The following is a 17855-nucleotide window of genomic DNA, read 5'->3' as shown; positions in this document are numbered from 1 at the left end:
GAATGAGAGCTTCAAGATGGTGGCATCGAGTATGGGTGCACGGGAAGCTTTTCCCTTTTTTTTTTTTTTTTTTTTTCTTTTCTTCTTTTTTTTTTTCTGATTGGGCTTCCATTTAATTTAAATAAACACTAACCTTGAATAACCAATTTCGAACGTCCGTAACTATACCGTTATAATCCGGACTTGCAAACGGCTTTCGCCTATACGTTCGTACCAATGAGTACTACGAGGATATGCTAAAAGAATAAGTCCCACATCTTTCAAATCGATGGTCAACGGAAGTCAAAGTCCTTGCCTCTAGGGCAATTTCGTAAATTCACACTTTTAAAATAAAATAAAAACGTAAAATTTGGAACGGATTGTCACACTACTATTTATATAGTGACACGTGATGTACCACTTCGTGTACCGATCACACTGAAAATCTTTCATCTGGGAAAAGGAAATGGTAGTTCAGCTTCCATTCCAAATATTGGTGCTAACACTCCAGATTGACTATTAATCGTTACCTCAATATCGATACTCGATATTTCACCTGATCAGTTGGAAATGCAAAAGGGTGTTTGTAACATATCATTGATTCGCTCATTGATACAATTACCAGAAAGTTAAAAAGTACAAACACTTGTGGACAGACACTTAAAAGTTAAAGAAGACCTCAAAACAAGCTTGGATGCATTGTTAAAAAGTACAAACACTTGTGGACAGACACTTAAAAAGTTAAAGAAGACCTCAAAACAAGCTTGGATACACAAGATGCTGGCGATGTAATTTCCAACTCCGACCGACAGTGAACACACTTGGACAAGCATTATTACTACAACCACCTACGAAGAACAAAGACATTAGACACACCACGCATCCTACAACCCTAGTTAAACCAAACTTAGAAACCCTAATAACAAAAACTACAAGCCAGAGGCCTTGGGCTTGGAAGCACTGGTTAATAATCCATGTTAGCGGCTCTTCGTCTTGTACTTGGACTCGTCAATCTCGATGCCTTCCTCGGCAGCACGCTCTCCTTCGGACTTGTCCTTAGTGCTGAGCCCGCCTTTTTTGCCCATCTCCTGGTACCCTTCATGTCCAATCTGCTCCTTCCTGGCTTCGCCTCCGCGGTGCCCCAGCTCCTGGTACCCTTCATGACCAAGCTGCTCCTTCCTGGCCTCGCCACCGCGCTGCCCCAGTTCCTGGTTCCCCTCATGACCTAGCTGCTCCTTCCTTGTCTCACCTCCGCGCTGGCCCAGTTCCTGGTACCCCTCATGACCTAGCTGCTCCTTCCTTGTCTCACCTCCGCGCTGGCGTCCTTCAACGCCAGGCACACGCATCATTAGCCAGATCCAAAAAGCTGCACACAGTAAATGGAAATTTAGAATGCATGCATGATTTTAAGGTTTACCTTCAGCAAGGTGCGCCTGAGCATCGAGGCTCTTGCCGCCGGTTCCACCTGGGACGACGGTCTCTCCCTGCCTTGCCTTTTGGTCCAGTTCTTGCCTTTTCTGTGGGTCTCGCCTTTCCTGTTCGGATGCCATTTCTCTTATTGTTTCTCACGTCACGGAACTCTTTTGAATTTTGTCTGAAAATGTTACTGAGTTAAATTGGAGGGAAATAGTTGTTTTTATAGGGGTAGGGATGGAAGGTGAGTAAGGAGGCAAAAGGGAGGAGGAGGTGCCGCGTAAGGGTACACGCGGCTGACGGGGAGGTTTGGAGCTTTGGGGTAATGCCACGTAGGTGTTTTTGTCAGTGAAGAAGTAGCATGGAGTTTGGAGAACGACACGAGTCCGTAGCTTCATGGTCATCACTGCTACGACTCTATATCCTTGTTTTCTACTTTTCATCCTATAGGTCTGCACCGAAGCAAATGTGCTGCTACAGTGCACCCGCACGCTTGCCTAGAGAGAGAGAGAGAGAGAGAGAGAGAGAGAGAGATTGTTCATGGTTTAAATTTCGAACTGATCGAATGGGTTTATGCTGTGAACGCGGCTGATGGGGAGCTCTGGAGGTTTTGGGGTGATGCCACACAGCTGATTTGCTCTGTTTAACTCTGCAGTAAGAATGACACGAGTCCACTGCTTTTTGGTGACTCACTCAACTCGGTCCACAGTGAATCAGCCACCGTTGCCAAATGATATGATGGATCTTGCAAATCATATACCATACTATTCTAATCTTAAGATTAGTCTAAAAATTGGGTACAAGGAAGCACAAATCAGCGCTAAAAGTCACAAAAGCACAAAAACAATATTATTCAACTGAAAAGCTAAATATGACGTGGCATGATATGAATTAAAAGCTATCACTTGCTGCTAAAAAGGACAATAGCTTCAAAAAAAAATAATAATAATAAATGAGTTGTATAAATTTTATTTATTCTTTTCTAAAAAAATTATTATCTAAAAAAATAATAATTTAATTTGACCAATTGAGTGATGAGCACAACTTTAAATGATGTCAAACTACTATATAAGCTTTCAAATTTAAATTTGGTTTTTTAATCAAAATGGTCCATGAAATTTACATAACTCCTCACTTTGGTCCTTGAGATTTGAAATCAATAGAATTGGTATTAGACTTTGTCCACCATCAATCATTTTGGTCATTTCTTGAAAAATCTTCCATTAAATAAGAATAGAATGACCAAAATACCTTTAATTTTTGTCAAATCATTTGATCCATTATTTATTAGATTGAGGGTATATTTATTATTTTGATCCTTATTTAATATAATTTTACATGGAATGATCAAAATGATTGATGGTGGACAATCTCAGAGACCACTTCCATTGATTTCACAAAGACTATAATGATGTGTTATGCAAATCTTATGAACCATTTTGGCTAAAAAAAACTTTTAAATTTGATGGTTAAAATTCAGCATTTTTTTTAATAAACTAAAACTGTAATTTCATTTTAAAAAATTGCTCTGTAATTTATTTCGTAACGTGTAAATTAATAACATAACAATAATATGACCTTCACGTTAAAATAAATTTCTTAGTACAAGAAGTTGAGACTTATTTGGTTAGATGCCAATTTTTTTCCCTAATAAATGCAAACTAGAAGAACAATGGTGAAATCATTAAACCAAGCGCAATTTTATGATTGGGCCTCATATGGACTACTAGTCAATTGTAGTGGACTCCACCATCGAGGTGTGTAGTGAGAATTTCCGGCCCAAATCTTCTCACGCCCGTCTTATTGACCCGCGCACCAAAACCGGCGGCCCATCAGATCCAAAAACACACGAGACAACCTGAATTTCGTCCCCAGACGTCTCTCCGGTTCTGGTTAAATATTCTTCCCCATTTGACCTCCGTTTATGCGGGAAAAAAAAAAGGGGAGGGATTGTCTATCCTTTCATTTTCACACTCTTCACATGCCCTCGATATGTGATTATGATTAAATCATATCAAAATTTTATATTAATTTTTTATAGAAATAATAAAATAAAAAATAATAGAAATATAAAATATTAACGTGACCGTAATCATTCATTACTAATTAATTATGGAAATGGGAGGTAGACAATTCACCTCAAAAAAACGTACTTAATCACTAATTAATTATTCTTAATTGTCAACCCTTAATTGTACTTAAACCACTAATTAATTACTTCTAATTATTCTCCCAATGCCTGCTGATTCAGTTTGAACAGAGAGGAAGACGTGACCATTCATTACTCATAAGTAAGAAGAAGAGGAGGAGGAGGATAACTTGGTCTTTTCCCTTCCCTTCTTCTTCTTCTGATCAAAACCCAGATTTCAATTTCCAAATCCAGTTCGAAGTTTGGAATCGAGATCCCAAAAAACATGGAAGAAAACCAAAATGAAAACCCCAATCCTACGAGCCCCCCGCCACCGCCGCCGCCGCCCAAGAAGCCGCCAATTCCGCCGTACGTGAAGGCTCTGTCGGGTTCGCTCGGCGGCATCATGGAGGCCGCGTGCCTACAGCCCATCGATGTCATCAAGACCCGGCTCCAGCTCGACCGGACCGGCACCTACAAGGGAATTATCCACTGCGGCGCCACCGTTGCCCGCACCGAGGGAGTCCGGGCTCTCTGGAAGGGCCTGACCCCCTTCGCCACCCACCTGACCTTGAAGTACGCGCTTCGGATGGGCTCCAACGCCGTGCTGCAGGGCGCGTTTAAGGACGCGGAGACCGGGAAGGTCAGCAACCACGGCCGGCTCATTTCTGGGTTCGGAGCTGGAGTTCTCGAAGCTCTCGTCATTGTCACGCCGTTTGAGGTCTGTGCATTTGTCTTCTTAGTTTTCAATTGAAAAGATGACAACTTTATTCGAATTTCGTAATGCGGTTAGATTTTGTATCTTGGGGTGGTAGGTGGCATGTTAAAAGCGATATTTTACTTTAAACTAATCTTTTAAAGTGAACTGAGATTCGGACTTATGCACCACTAATCTTTTAAAGTGGACGGAGATTCGGACTTGGGTGCATAGTTAGTACATTTGCTAGAGCCACTGTAGCTATGCCAGAATGCCTAAATGTGATTTCTTCGTGGATTTTATCTATGATTGGCAATTGTGCGGCTTAATTTAGATAAGAGAATTCGGGGAAGATACTGATTTAATTTGTTTATTTTGCGACCGACCGCCTTTTATGTTTTGAATTGCTCATTGCACTTGCTTAATTTCTTCTGTTCGCTGTTAGTTTTCATGCGAGAGTGATGCTCTCCTGCGAATCAAAACACAAAAATGCTAAGGTTGAGATTTAAATCTCAACAGCTCACTCGTGAAAAATAATGTGCGTAAGAGAATTAGCATTTTGTCCGAACATGTATGAACTCTTAAGCATTGATGTGGGATTGTTTAAGATTGTGCTGTTAGTTGCATTAGTTATACTCAGTTTACGGCTGAAATGGTTAGCTGGTTATATGGCATTGTCGGCTTCAGTCAGTTAGTTATGCTCTTGAGGGAGCTCCTGTGAATCTTTGTGTGCAAGCTAACATAGGTCATTCAACAAAACAAGGAAATTCTGCGTGTTCATTGTCGGCTTTGGTCTTGAATTATGCAGGTGGTGAAAATTAGACTGCAGCAACAGAAGGGATTGAGTCCCGGGCTTCTGAAGTATAAGGGTCCTATTCACTGTGCTCGTACGATCATTCGGGAGGAAGGTATCCGTGGGCTTTGGTCAGGTGCTGCTCCAACTGTTATGCGAAATGGGACGAACCAGGCTGCCATGTTTACAGCCAAAAATGCGTTCGACGTTCTCTTGTGGAAGAAACATGAAGGAGATGGGAGAGTCCTGCTGCCATGGCAGTCTATGATATCTGGTTTCCTTGCAGGCACAGCCGGCCCCATTTGCACGGGTCCCTTTGATGTTGTGAAAACGAGGCTGATGGCTCAGAGCCGAGGTGTTGATGGCAAGATGAAATACAAGGGCATGATTCATGCGATCAGGACAATATACGCAGAGGAAGGGCTTCTGGCTTTGTGGAAAGGACTCCTGCCTCGGCTCATGAGGATACCTCCCGGGCAAGCCATTATGTGGACTGTGGCTGACCAAGTGATAGGATTGTATGAGAAACGATATCTTCGTAATGCACCCTTGTAGGTATCATCATTTCATCGGTTTGCTTGTTCTGGTTTTCAATTTTGTTGCAAGAATACATCCCGCAATCATCTTAATTTTGCAGTTAGTGTTTCCTCTTTGAGTTTCTTCGGCTTCTCCAAATGTACACCGGTTCTTTCAGACCTGATCAGTATTTTTGACGATCGGTAGGAGAATAGGCAACTTCTCATCTTTATAGAAATAAACTCCATTGTGTAGCAATTATGATTGCAAGGATGTCAATGGAAATCACAATTTTTGTGTCTGTTCAATTTATATCAGGAACTGATTGTTAGAGAACTAAATAAAGATGATGTTTTCTTTGTTTTAATCTTAAAGTAACTGTACTTAAGAGTTGATGTGTTGGTGTTACTGTGGGAGATATTCTAGAGTCCAGGCATCTGGACCACGCGGCCATCTGACCGCGTTTTTGGTCCCCTGACCCTCTTGTGTTTGTTATCCTATATGGGCTTTCGCACTCAAGAATTGCTGGATGCCATGGAGAGAGTCGTGACTTTTCTGACTTACCAAAGTCACAAAAGAAGAACATCCTATGTCACGACTCACAAACTACTTGTGTATTTCGTAACACAAACATGCCATGTATGCACATTCACGAAAATGAAATTTCCATCACAGCATGGTTAAACGATAGAAGTGTGAAATAATTGGTAAATTGGAGTCATTTTAGTGGATTACATTCCAATATCAGACCAATTTTCAGAAACACAATAGCTTATAATTTTCATAATACATATTAATACTATTCATCTCTAATTTTCGCTACATCGTCATAGTTTATTGTTTTGATTTGACCTCATAATGAGATGTTGGAGAAAACTGATTTTATTGCGAGAGAACGACTATATTGTTCCGGTTAGAACAATAAAACTTCATAGGTAGATGTTATCGCAATTGAGAAGCTAAGTTCTTCGGAGCATTAGTAGTGTCACTGCTTGTGTTGCTCGTCTTACTTCCTAACTATGGTGATTTCGAGATGCGGATATCCATAAGTAGAGTCCTAAGGAGCAGGACCAGGAACATTAGTATTAGAGACATCATTGGAATTCAAATGCTTAAGCATAATAATAACTTCGTGGAATTGAATAATAGGCCTCGAGGCATTTATTCATACACAACTTTGTAGCTTCAACTTGCATAATTACTTGTAGAAATTTGTTTATTCTCTAGTAATTTGGATAGTTAGAAAACGAAGATATGTAAATAATTAGTAGTAAATTACAAAAAACTACTTCAACTATGAGTCGAACGACATTTTCATACTTCATTTTTAAAAATTACAATGTCATACCTGAATTTGTGTCAATGTCAGACCTCCGTTAGTTTTTTTTGTTAATTTCTTTGTTAAGTGCTGACGTGGCTAGAGACGGTCTCCTCTCTCTCTCTCGTCTCTCTCTCACTCTCTCGACCCTCTCTGCACACCTACATCCCCAAAACCCAGAAACCTTCCCACCCGCCACTCCCCCCAACCTTCCCCCACCACCCTCTCTCTCCTCTCTCTCTCGCCTCTTTCTCTTCTCAGGCGTCGAAGATGATACTGGAGCCTAAATCGGGCCTCGACTTGAGCAGAAAAGTGTAGAAAAAAAAAAAAAAAAAACCAAAGTTCGTCTTCCCCACCCCTTTCTCCCCACCCGAGCCCACTCCCAAATCGGATACACCCCGTCTCCCCACCTGTCAATCCTCCGTGCCGGGCCCCACCAAATCAGGCCCTGCATTCTCGTTGCCTTGCCGATCTTGTCTCAGGCCGGACAAACCCACTGCAAAAAAAAAAAAAAAAAAAACAAAATCTGGATTTTTTTGGTCCAAATTTTTTAAAAATATAAAGGTGAAGAATGGACAAAGGAAGAAGGTGAAGAATGGATGAAGGTGAGAGAGAAGAGAGAAATTGGATGTGAGAGAGATGGAACGCATCTCTAGGAAGAAAAAGGAGAGATGGGTACGGATCAGGAAGAAAAAGGAGAGAGGAAGAGAATTATGGGGGTGTCCCACATGATTTAAAATAAAAATATTAAAATATTTTATTTGATACTTAATTAAAATATTAATATTTTTATTCACTCCGCTAGGAAGTGGATTCCGTCTCAAGCCACGTTAGCATTTAACAGAAAAAATGATAGAGGTTTGACATTGTCACATATTCGTAAGATGAGGTATGACATTGTCACTCTTAAAAGATAAGGTATGAAAATGTCGTCAGACCAATAGTTGAGGTAGTTTTTTTGTCATTTATCCTAAAAGTTATGTAAATTCTCCAAAGTTGTGATGTGAATGACAGAAAGAAAGCCCCATAAAATGCAATGGCATAATGCACATAATTATAAATTGAAAGACGCATATTAGACGGCTTAGGTCAATTATTAGGACTGGATTTTGCTACTTAACACAAATTTCATCAATGACAAAATATGAGGTTAATTTACAACTGAATAAGCTAAAATTATATCTTTAAGACATTTAAAGTGATGGATCTAAATGAGCTGAAATTCACAGGAGCTACTTATACTTTAATATTAGATATTAATTTTAGCTATTTTGCTGTAATTTTCTATTGACTATCTTTAATAATAAGATGCGGGAGAAAACTGAATTTTTTTTGCTTAAATCTACATTGGTTGCAGATATGGTAAACAATCGCCTAAGCCTGGTCATTGTGACCCCTTTGTGAGTGGGTACCCCAAAGATCGCTTAGATTTAAGAAAGATTAGTTGGGATTTATCCATGGTTTATTTATTCCTTATTCCAAAAATCCCAATCCGAGAGCGCTTAGAGCACTTTCATTATGGGAAATCCTCCCTCAGGCTATTCACTATTTAATCCACCTAATAAACAGTAACTACCCTTAATGAATCGTAATTGTCTTTTGCATCTCCACCGTTGCACTTGAATAGCCCTGACAATAGGTAATAAAATATTATTATTATTTTTTAAAATAATACAAAATAATTTTATTTGTAATTTCAGATAGGATTTTTAATCGGTCTCGTTGTACCACTTTCTATTAAAATTTTTTTTTAATTATTTTAGTTTTTTCTTTTCACATGGTGCAAAACCCTTGTTATTTTCACATGGTGCTGATGCACCATTCCAAAACCTTTTTTTATCATTATTATTTTTCTTCTTTTCACATGGTGCGGCCAACGCACCATTCTGTGTGTGTTTTTTTTTTCATTCTTTTTCAAACTCAGCAGCTCTCTCTCACTTGATTTTCAACCCACACCCAGATTTTCAACCCGTGTCCCCCCCCGACCCCAATGCACTCAAACCCTCCTCACCTCTATTCCTCCATCTTCACCATCCCCACCCACCTCAACCTCCATCAACGGTCTCAATCTTCCCCGCTCCCTAACCAAATTCTCTCTCTCTCTCTCTCTCTCTCTCTCTCTCCCCCCCCCAAAAACAAATCCCAAATCGTGCGATCTGGGCGCAGCAGTGGAAGGAGGAGGATCGCGAGTGCGTGGGGGCGAAGGCGGTGTGGGGTGCGGCGGCAGCTGCGGTGGAGGAAGGAATGGATCTCTACCATTTGTCTGTGGGTGTTCATCAACCTCAGCGACGAACTCCGGCAAGAGTCGTTGAGTTCGAAGCCCGGGTTTTACAATTTATATATATATTTATTAATATTTTATATTTTTATTAATTTTATATTGTGGCTGACGTCACCCTAACGTCAGCCCATGTCACGTTACCTTCTGGCTGGCAACTCGTGCTGGGCCTTTCCCTCAAGCCCGCTTGGGGTCCAACGCCAGCACACGCTGGGCTTTGTTGCTCGAGCTCTCTGCCACTGTTCGCGGGCCTATCCCTCGGGGGAGAGCACATGTTGGAAATGCTCTTATTACACACGGAGGTGGAGTGGGAGCGACCCAGTGAAAGATGTCAAAGTGTGACTAATGCATCCGGAATAACCGATTGATCTCTATCAATAAACCTGTTAAAGCCCCGATTTTGATTATAATTTTCCTTGCGATGATTCGAGACGAGGTGGAAAGAAAGGAATTTTTTTCCACCGTAGAATGAACAAAAAAAAAAGTTATTGTTTAGGCTCATGACTTGTATTGTAGTTGTAGACTTGTAATCCGCCAGGAATGCCATCCAAGCACGAATACCTTCGTTTACAAAAAATATTTTTTAATGTAGAAAGTCTCAAATTCAGAATCTTCCACCACAATTTTCCAGTAAACTAGATGCATTGCAAGTCACTCTTTTACTTCCATCTGACTTAAACGGTCAAACATAAGAGATCTACAATAATGACATCCATAAAATGGTAGTTTCTGCCTTCCAGTCGGTAAATTATGCAAAATCTTGAAGTATGGTGGCCCATTTGTTTTGCTTGTATATGGTGTTGAAGAGTGACCCATTTTTTGTCTTGTAACATTCAAAATGTTTCACTAGTTGATATATGACAGTTTGGCTCAATTGGAACTATTTTTAAAATGATTAAAAGTGTTTTTTGTTAACATATTTTTAGAATCAATTCTTTGTAAAAATGCAAGTAAATATTGAAAAAACATTTAAAGTGCTTTTAAAACTCAAAACATTTTCTTTAAAAGTTATTTCAGTTATTTTAAAAGTAATTTCAAACGAGTATTCTTTTAGATGCCTTTATTGTCATCAAACTTTTAGTTAAGTTCACAAATATAAAACTTTTCATCCTAATTATTTCAGTTCTATTCTTTAAACAAGAAATTAAAAGTCTATCGTCCTTCATTAGCCTTATTACACCAGCCATAACCCTTCTGCCAAAAACAAAACAAAAAACCCATCCACCTGCCGCCGCGCTCCGCAACCATCATCTGATTCATGCAGACACGACCGGCTAAGCCTGTTTCTGCGTTTTTACTCTGCAGATTGAAAACAAGAGGCTCTGCGTCTTTCTTTTTCAACCATGCCCAGACCGGCTAAGCCTCCCAGCGCCAGCCTAGGTCTCCTAGGCGCCGCCTAATTACTACCCCGATTTGCCTCACGACTTGGGTTTAATCCCGATGGATGACTACCGCGTAACGCCTAAATATTGCCTGGGTCAATTCTTAGAACAATGGATAATGTACAATTTTACAATGACGATTGATACTTTGTCATTTGCAAGTTTGTCTCGACATAACATTCTATTATTAATTTTGGACACTACGATGATGATCTAATTTTTTATATAGGTTGCTATTATGACTAGAACATGCTTATATAAGCGCCTATATACCACACTCCATCTCCCCATTCTCCCATTGGAGGAAAAATATGAAAATGGTCACATTTAACTTTTAGGTAACACAAAAAGAAAAACATAACAATTTATAAATACAAGGTAGAATTTATCCTAATGGTTAAATTTTCATATATATAAGAACCTGTAAGGAAAGGGATCTTCATTTTTTTTTTTATAAAAATGGGGATTAGTTGTGGAATTCACACCACATCAAACTTTAATGATTCGAACTGTTTATTTTTCAAGTTACACCTCATAGATCACCCTTGCAAAGTATAAGCCAAATTGGAAATATTTAAGACTGAGTTCCAAGAAATTAACAACTATTTTGTTATATAAAAAATAATGAAATTTTATCTTAATAATTAAATAGGTAAATGGTTTCGGATTGAATTGAATTTTTGAAAGGATGATTTATGAAACGAGATTTACAAAATAGACGGTTTTAATCATTGAAGTTCGATGTAGAGCGAGCTCCACACCCAATCCCCGTTTTTTCAAAACAATGGGATCCCTTTTGTATATATCATAGATTTATTTATGTGCTACGTAATAACTTTAGCTTCCATAACAATTATATATTTATAAATTATAAAAACTTTCTACCTCTTTATATTTTTATTTTGCCCCTTTTCCACCTCTTTAAAACCTGATTTTTTTTTTCCTTCAAAAAATACCTATTTCGTTGCAATCTCGTTCTACAACTGAGTGTTTCTCCAAATTACTATAAATACATCATAGGCAGACTTTAATTCCTCTAATTGTTTTTGTTTAGGCCATCATCTTCAAATTGCTATAATTATACCCTAAGAAAACTTGGCATTTTATATAATATGTGGGGGGTATAATAGGTAAAATAATGCATTTCTGATAGATAATACTAAAAAGTTAAATTTGTAAAAGGATAATACTAAGGAGATTAAATTTGTAAATCACATAATGTGTCATCAATAGAAAATAAATACGTTAATCAACACTTAAGTAATAATTCAATCATCAATATCCACATCATTTGGTTTACAAAATTTAATCTTCCTAGCATAACCCATTCCCGATTGCCCCAACTATTGGAATTCAATTCCCACCTCCCACCGAAAAAATCCAATTCCTCCAAAAGGAGGAGTTGAATTGCATTACTCATGTGGGCTCCATACAATCTTAATTTTTGATGGCAAATACGTAAACACGCTCTAAAGTGGTTGAACCTTTAATATGATCTCCCAAACCCAACAAATAGGTTAGAAAACCCCCGTGATCGCAACAGCTTCCATATGAGCTCCAAAAGCGGACGTATTATTATTAAGACCAAATGACAAAACCAAAATTATACAACTAAAAAAAGAAAAGAAAGTGCCGAATCTAATAAGAACAACCCCAAAATCTGTACTTAAAAGGAAAAAAATTAAAAATAATAACTATTTTAATAAGATAATTTTAGTGGGACCAAAATTTTATGGGTAATGCAAACGATCTTTTATTACAATGGTGGAAATATGTTGTATCCTTACATGATGGAGTGTGTTCGAACCCTGTTGATAATTAATCTAACATCTAACTTACTAACGCCATTGCTTGACTCAAATTTTTTTTAAGGGTAATACCAAAGGGACAAAATTTACAAACTAAATGATGTGTTACTAATAGAAATAAGCAAGTTTATTAACGTTTAAGTAATAAACTGATAATCAACTTCCATGCCTTTTAGTTTTTAAAACTTTGTTTACAAATTTAGTATTCACAACATTATTAAATTTTAAACCAAATAATGTGTCACCAATAAAAAAACACATTAATCGACTTTGGCGATAATCGACCTAAGACATCTCACTTACTAGTGAAGAAGAATACTACTAAACCTATTAATAAGAGGGAGCATTACTTTTTTTAATAATGTATAAAGTAACTAAAAATAGAGATATGCTACATTTACCATTTATTTGTACATCACTTGTACCATCATTCTAATTGATGTAGGATGGATTGCGAGACTTCCTTCAAACTAAAAACTGGAGATTTCTGGTTCGAAATCCGCTGCTTGTGTGAAAGCCAGACTTATGGCTAGGGAAGACTGGAATGCTTTTGTGAGTCTTCCTGGTCTCCAAAAAGGATAGATAACCGTGACTTACCACCAGTTGTTCACCTTTTAAAAGAGGAAAAAAATAAAAATAAGGCTATGTAACACATGTAGATCTCATATCTATTCGAGAAAAATATTACAAATAATGATACAACTAAATAGTACAAATATCTTGATAAAAAAACAAAAACGGTAAGAATATCATTTTTGTTAAAAATAATAAGCAAACAAAATAAAACCCTAACATAAAGCTGCGACTCAAAATCCTATATAAGCAAACGCAGCCGCACGTTGAAACCCTAGCTTTCTCTACCAAGCCACCCTCATATTGGTCCTATTCTTCTCTGCTATATTAAACCCTAACCCCCAAACACTCACCTCAACCCCCAGCACTCCCCTCATCGCATCTCAGGTTTTCACCCAATCAGGTTTGAAATATCCAATCGGATTTTGTTTTTCGAATTGATAATTCTCATTTCGCAGCAGTTCTTCGTCACTGGCTTCTCGATTTCTTATCGAATTTTTTATTTTTTAGATTTTTGAAGTCGGAGAATTCACTGAGCTTCGAAGCGATGTCGGACGAGGAGAGAGAGGAGAAGGAGCTGGATCTCACATCTCCGGAAGTCGTCACCAAATACAAGAGCGCAGCTGAAATTATTAACAGTAATTTTCCAGCTCTTTATATAAATTTAACACTACCGTAAAATATTTGGCTTTTGAATATTCATGTACTTTTGTGGATGACTGTATTGATTTGCATTTGGGAAATTTTGCAGAGGCTCTGCAGCTGGTAATATCCGAATGCAAACCGAAAGCGAAGATTGTGGACCTTTGTGAGAAAGGGGATTCATACATCAGAGAGTAAGTATCAATTTAATTTATAGTTTTTAAAAATACCCCATGAGTTAATTTTTCTTGTTGGCATTGGAATTTTATTGCTTTTTGTTGGAAAATTTTTGCGATTGTTATTAATGGGTTGGGTTGTGTTGTTTTTTGTATTCAGACAAACTGGCAACGTGTACAAAAATGTGAAGAAGAAGATCGAACGAGGCGTTGCCTTCCCGACCTGCATTTCTGTGAACAACACTGTATGCCATTTCTCTCCTCTTGCCAGTGATGAGTCAGTGTTGGAAGAAGGCGATATTCTGAAGATGTAAGTTTTGATCATAACCTAATTTTATTTGTTCCGATATTTTTGGAAGAAGCTTGTGTATTAGATAATTTGGTTCGGACTTTTATCTCACAAGTATCAACATACTGATGTAATTTGTTCTCACACAGTGATTTGGGCTGTCATATTGATGGGTTCATTGCCATAGTCGCACATACTCATGTTCTTCAAGCAGGACCGGTTACAGGAAGGGCTGCTGATGTTATTGCAGCTGCTAATACTGCTGCTGAAGTTGCATTAAGGCTTGTTAGGCCAGGGAGAAAGGTAATTTATTGTATTGAGTTATTACACTTTTTCTGTAATACGTTACTGGATTGTTTGAGGATGCTGAATGATTGCATTATTTTTATTGATCTGAACTTTGATTTCTTGGCCATTAGTTAAGCGTTTACACTTTGTGGTCTTCTATTTTGATGTTATGCATTGAATTAACATTTGCTTCTATGTTTTCGTAACCTGAAAAGATGTGTTTTATGGTCATTGCACCCCCTGATGATGAAACGTTAGTATAAGCTATGGACCTTCATCCAAATGAAGCTTTTTGTCATAGTTACCCTGAGGGAACCCTATGTTATCCAATTGTCAATCACCTCTTGGATATTTAATTTATTTTCTTTTCATTTTTCCCTTGTCATATTCTCAGATGGTAGTTGGTAGGCATAGATCTCCACAAGGTTTCCATCTGTCTTTTAGCTAGAATGCCAAGTTGTTCTATTGCTGATGTGATAGCATGATTTCACTGCAATTTACGGTGATAATAACATGTCTTCCCTATGAATGAGGTTTTGAAGGCAACTTTGCCGAGGTGATCTATGATAATTTGATTTCCTCTTTTTCCCTGTTGCCTACATTATGCTTGGCTATTGATGGGCAGCTCTGGTTGACATATCTACATTGTTCATCATATTGTCCTTTGAGCCTACAGCACTTCAATCCCCTAGAGTACTTTCATTCTTGTTTGACTTTCAGCTATCATAACGTTGGTGTTTTGGGATATCTCAATTTGATCATTTACTGTAGTGTCGATTCTTTAATTAACATGATCTCTCCAGATGATGAAAATCTATCACTGGCTATGGATTCAATCCGATTAAGCTTTTTTGTCATAGTTACACTGATGGAGCATCATGTATTTTCCATTGATTTTTTGGATCCATACACATTTCTTCTTCCAAAATATGACAAATTGGTTGTCATTTCTGATCAGTGCAGGGAAGTTAGAAATATATAGAGATTCTATTAGGTTTTCTATTATACTTGTTTCTATCATATGATCAGATTTCCTTTTTTTTTTTTTTTGTTTAATCCCTGCACTGATTTTGGTCTTATCGATGCACTGAATTTGGTCTTGGTGCCAACACCTTACATGCACTCCCACAGTTTGTTACCTTTTCATCACTTGCGCATACATTTATCTATATGATGAATACTTGTCGAAAGCCATGGGCCAACGTCCAAGTGAGGCTTTTTGTCATAGTTACTCTGATAGGATTAGTATGTGAGCGTATTTGATAGTTGTAGGCAACTTTGCCGAGGGATCGATTATTCTATCGGTTTTCTCCTTTCCTTGTTGCCTAAACGAACTTGCTACATTTGATGCATAGTGCAGATGTATTTCTTGTCTGTCCAATCATCATTCAATTAGCTAAATTAACCCTCCTTATTATGAATACATTGCTGTATGAAGCAAAAAGAGAAACCTAATTGATCAATCCATTGTTGTAGGCAACTTTGCCGAGGAAATTGAATCTTATTGATTTCCTCTTTTTCCCTGTTGCCTAGACCAACTGGCTACATCTTGGTGCTAGTACAGATGTGTTTGTTGTCTGTGCAATCGTCATTCAAATTAGCCTACATATATCTTCAAATACATACTTTGTGCTATGTTTATGGTCAATTTAAACATGTACACATGCATCCTATTTGGTGTTTAGTAAAGCATAATTCTTCTGTTTCTATTACTACATTATCCAAATTTTTATGTTATTTTCTTTTTGCTCCTACAGAACAAAGATGTAACAGAGGCAATACAAAAGGTTGCAGCAGCTTATGACTGCAAAATTGTTGAAGGTGTTCTTAGTCATCAGCTCAAGCAGTTTGTGATAGACGGGAACAAGGTCATATTAAGTGTTTCTAATCCAGATACAAGAGTTGACGATGCAGAATTTGAGGAGAATGAAGTTTATGCAGTTGATATAGTCGCAAGCACTGGTGAAGGCAAGGTAATAAAGGAGTTACAATCAGCAGCCCTAACTACCATTCTGTTACATAATTATTTGACTTCTGTATTAATGTATTTTATGTCGTTTTGCAGCCTAAGTTGCTGGACGAGAAACAGACGACAATCTATAAACGAGCTGTTGACAAGAGCTACCACTTGAAGATGAAAGCTTCTAGGTTTATTTTCAGCGAAATTAGCCAGAATTTTCCCATCATGCCATTCACTGCTAGGTTTGTTAACTTTATATTATTTTCTTTCCCATCATGCCATTCACTGCTAGGTTTGTTAACTTTATATTATTTTCGTAAATGTTGTCGCTAGATCTTCAGCCTTTATTGGTTTTATTAATGGGAGTGTTTTCTCTTGCCATTAGAGCTTTGGAAGAGAAGAGGGCTAGGCTTGGTTTACTTGAATGCGTCAACCACGAGCTTTTGCAGCCATATCCTGTTCTGCACGAGAAGCCTGGTAACGATATTTTTAACTGGACATGTTTTCCGGAAACCCTTACTTTCTCATTCTCAACCTGATTCCATGAATTGTTGATTTTCGCAGGTGACTTTGTTGCTCATATCAAGTTCACCGTCTTGCTAATGCCAAACGGATCAGACCGGATCACATCTCATCCTGTACAGGAGCTGCAGCCCACTAAACAAGTAGATGATCCTGAAATCAAAGCCTGGTTGTCTTTGGCCACAAAGAAGAAGAAAGGTGGTGGAAAGAAGAAGAAAGGTAAGACTTCGAGTTAAGCACGTCCTGGAGAGAGTGCAGTGTCGTTTTTTAGAGTTTGGATTCTGATGTCGTTGCACATTGTAGGCAAGAAGAGCGATAAGCCCGAGGAGGAGTCTGGAGAAGCCGAACCGATGGACGCAACAACGAACGGTGCCGAGTCTCAAGCATGAGCCTTCGTTGATTCTAGCCGGGTTTCTCTAATATGCATTTCCACAAGTCGCTGTGTTTTTTGTATGTTCTGAGATTTTGTAGTCGATTAACGTCAAATTTAAGTTATATATAAAAGATTTTTGAATTCTGAGAGCATGTTTTCTTAACAGAGGAGGAATTCGAACAACTTGGAATCAGAACGATTAACTCGTCCCACTTAATCTAATTCTTAATTTAGGTCTGTTTACGGATTTAAAAGAGAAATCCACACTTTTCTGATTTTTCCTGAATGTTGATTTGATGTTGCATTAGCACAAAATAGGAGCTGTTTTCCACAGTTTTTGGTTTCTCAATTACATCTCTTTATCTCTATGGTCATCAAACTGAATAGATCAGTCGAACAAATAAGCATAGCAAGCGGTGCACAAGAGAGGAAAAAATGTATTTATTTTTAGATCCCAAATCTTATTAAGTTTCTCGAACAAGACACATGATTAAGGTTATAACACAAGATTTCCCCAAAAGAACTCGTGATTTGATTAACGAACGTCCTCTGTTGTTTAATTTCATGGTCGTTAATAACACTACAATCTATTGGTATCTTTTTTTTTTTTTTTTATTGAAGTCCCAAATTCAACTTGTACATGAACAAATTCGATAATTAGACTCACTCTTAAAAATTATATATGTTTTTGGACCTGGATCTAATGAGAAAACTTGATGT

General features: G+C 38.0%; 3 protein-coding genes across 3 annotated transcripts; 2 read left to right on the top strand and 1 right to left on the bottom strand.

The window, feature by feature from the left end:
* Positions 1–689: 689 nt before the first annotated feature.
* Positions 690–1566, bottom strand: LOC103930552 (em-like protein GEA1). The gene is made up of 2 exons (XM_018643314.2): positions 1397–1566; positions 690–1303 (listed from the first exon to the last, which is right to left on the bottom strand). Exons 1-2 carry the CDS (start codon positions 1527–1529, stop codon positions 957–959), a joined length of 480 nt encoding a protein of 159 aa, XP_018498830.2. The 5' UTR covers positions 1530–1566; the 3' UTR covers positions 690–956.
* A 2222-nt stretch (positions 1567–3788) lies between these two features.
* On the top strand, positions 3789–5893 carry LOC103930526 (mitochondrial succinate-fumarate transporter 1). The gene is made up of 2 exons (XM_009339871.3): positions 3789–4241; positions 5026–5893. Exons 1-2 carry the CDS (start codon positions 3807–3809, stop codon positions 5563–5565), a joined length of 975 nt encoding a protein of 324 aa, XP_009338146.2. The 5' UTR covers positions 3789–3806; the 3' UTR covers positions 5566–5893.
* Positions 5894–13147: 7254 nt separating this feature from the next.
* Positions 13148–17279, top strand: LOC103930525 (ERBB-3 BINDING PROTEIN 1). Its single transcript, XM_048582878.1, has 10 exons — positions 13148–13288; positions 13396–13523; positions 13637–13721; positions 13864–14013; positions 14142–14295; positions 16038–16253; positions 16346–16482; positions 16626–16717; positions 16805–16981; positions 17066–17279. Exons 2-10 carry the CDS (start codon positions 13433–13435, stop codon positions 17149–17151), a joined length of 1188 nt encoding a protein of 395 aa, XP_048438835.1. The 5' UTR covers positions 13148–13288; positions 13396–13432; the 3' UTR covers positions 17152–17279.
* The last annotated feature ends 576 nt before the right edge of the window (positions 17280–17855 follow it).

This window comes from the organism of the source record quoted next, unplaced genomic scaffold (genome assembly GCF_019419815.1).
Source record: "Pyrus x bretschneideri cultivar Hongxiangsu unplaced genomic scaffold, Pyrus_bretschneideri_v1 Contig2, whole genome shotgun sequence".
NCBI lineage: Eukaryota > Viridiplantae > Streptophyta > Magnoliopsida > Rosales > Rosaceae > Pyrus > Pyrus x bretschneideri.
This window is presented reverse-complemented; position numbering and strand designations above follow the sequence as displayed.

What these genes read in the sequence shown, in the direction of transcription:
- LOC103930552 (XM_018643314.2), bottom strand. Translation starts at nt 1,529, where the DNA reads ATGGCATCCGAACAGGAAAGGCGAGACCCACAGAAAAGGCAAGAACTG. An exon ending in TCAGGCGCACCTTGCTGAAG is followed by an intron (nt 1,304 to 1,396) that starts GTAAACCTTAAA and finishes CTGGCGTTGAAG; the next exon opens with GACGCCAGCGCGGAGGTGAG.
- LOC103930526 (XM_009339871.3), top strand. Translation starts at nt 3,807, where the DNA reads ATGGAAGAAAACCAAAATGAAAACCCCAATCCTACGAGCCCCCCGCCA. An exon ending in TCATTGTCACGCCGTTTGAG is followed by an intron (nt 4,242 to 5,025) that starts GTCTGTGCATTT and finishes TGAATTATGCAG; the next exon opens with GTGGTGAAAATTAGACTGCA.
- LOC103930525 (XM_048582878.1), top strand. Translation starts at nt 13,433, where the DNA reads ATGTCGGACGAGGAGAGAGAGGAGAAGGAGCTGGATCTCACATCTCCG. An exon ending in TTGTTAGGCCAGGGAGAAAG is followed by an intron (nt 14,296 to 16,037) that starts GTAATTTATTGT and finishes TTGCTCCTACAG; the next exon opens with AACAAAGATGTAACAGAGGC. An exon ending in TGTTCTGCACGAGAAGCCTG is followed by an intron (nt 16,718 to 16,804) that starts GTAACGATATTT and finishes TGATTTTCGCAG; the next exon opens with GTGACTTTGTTGCTCATATC.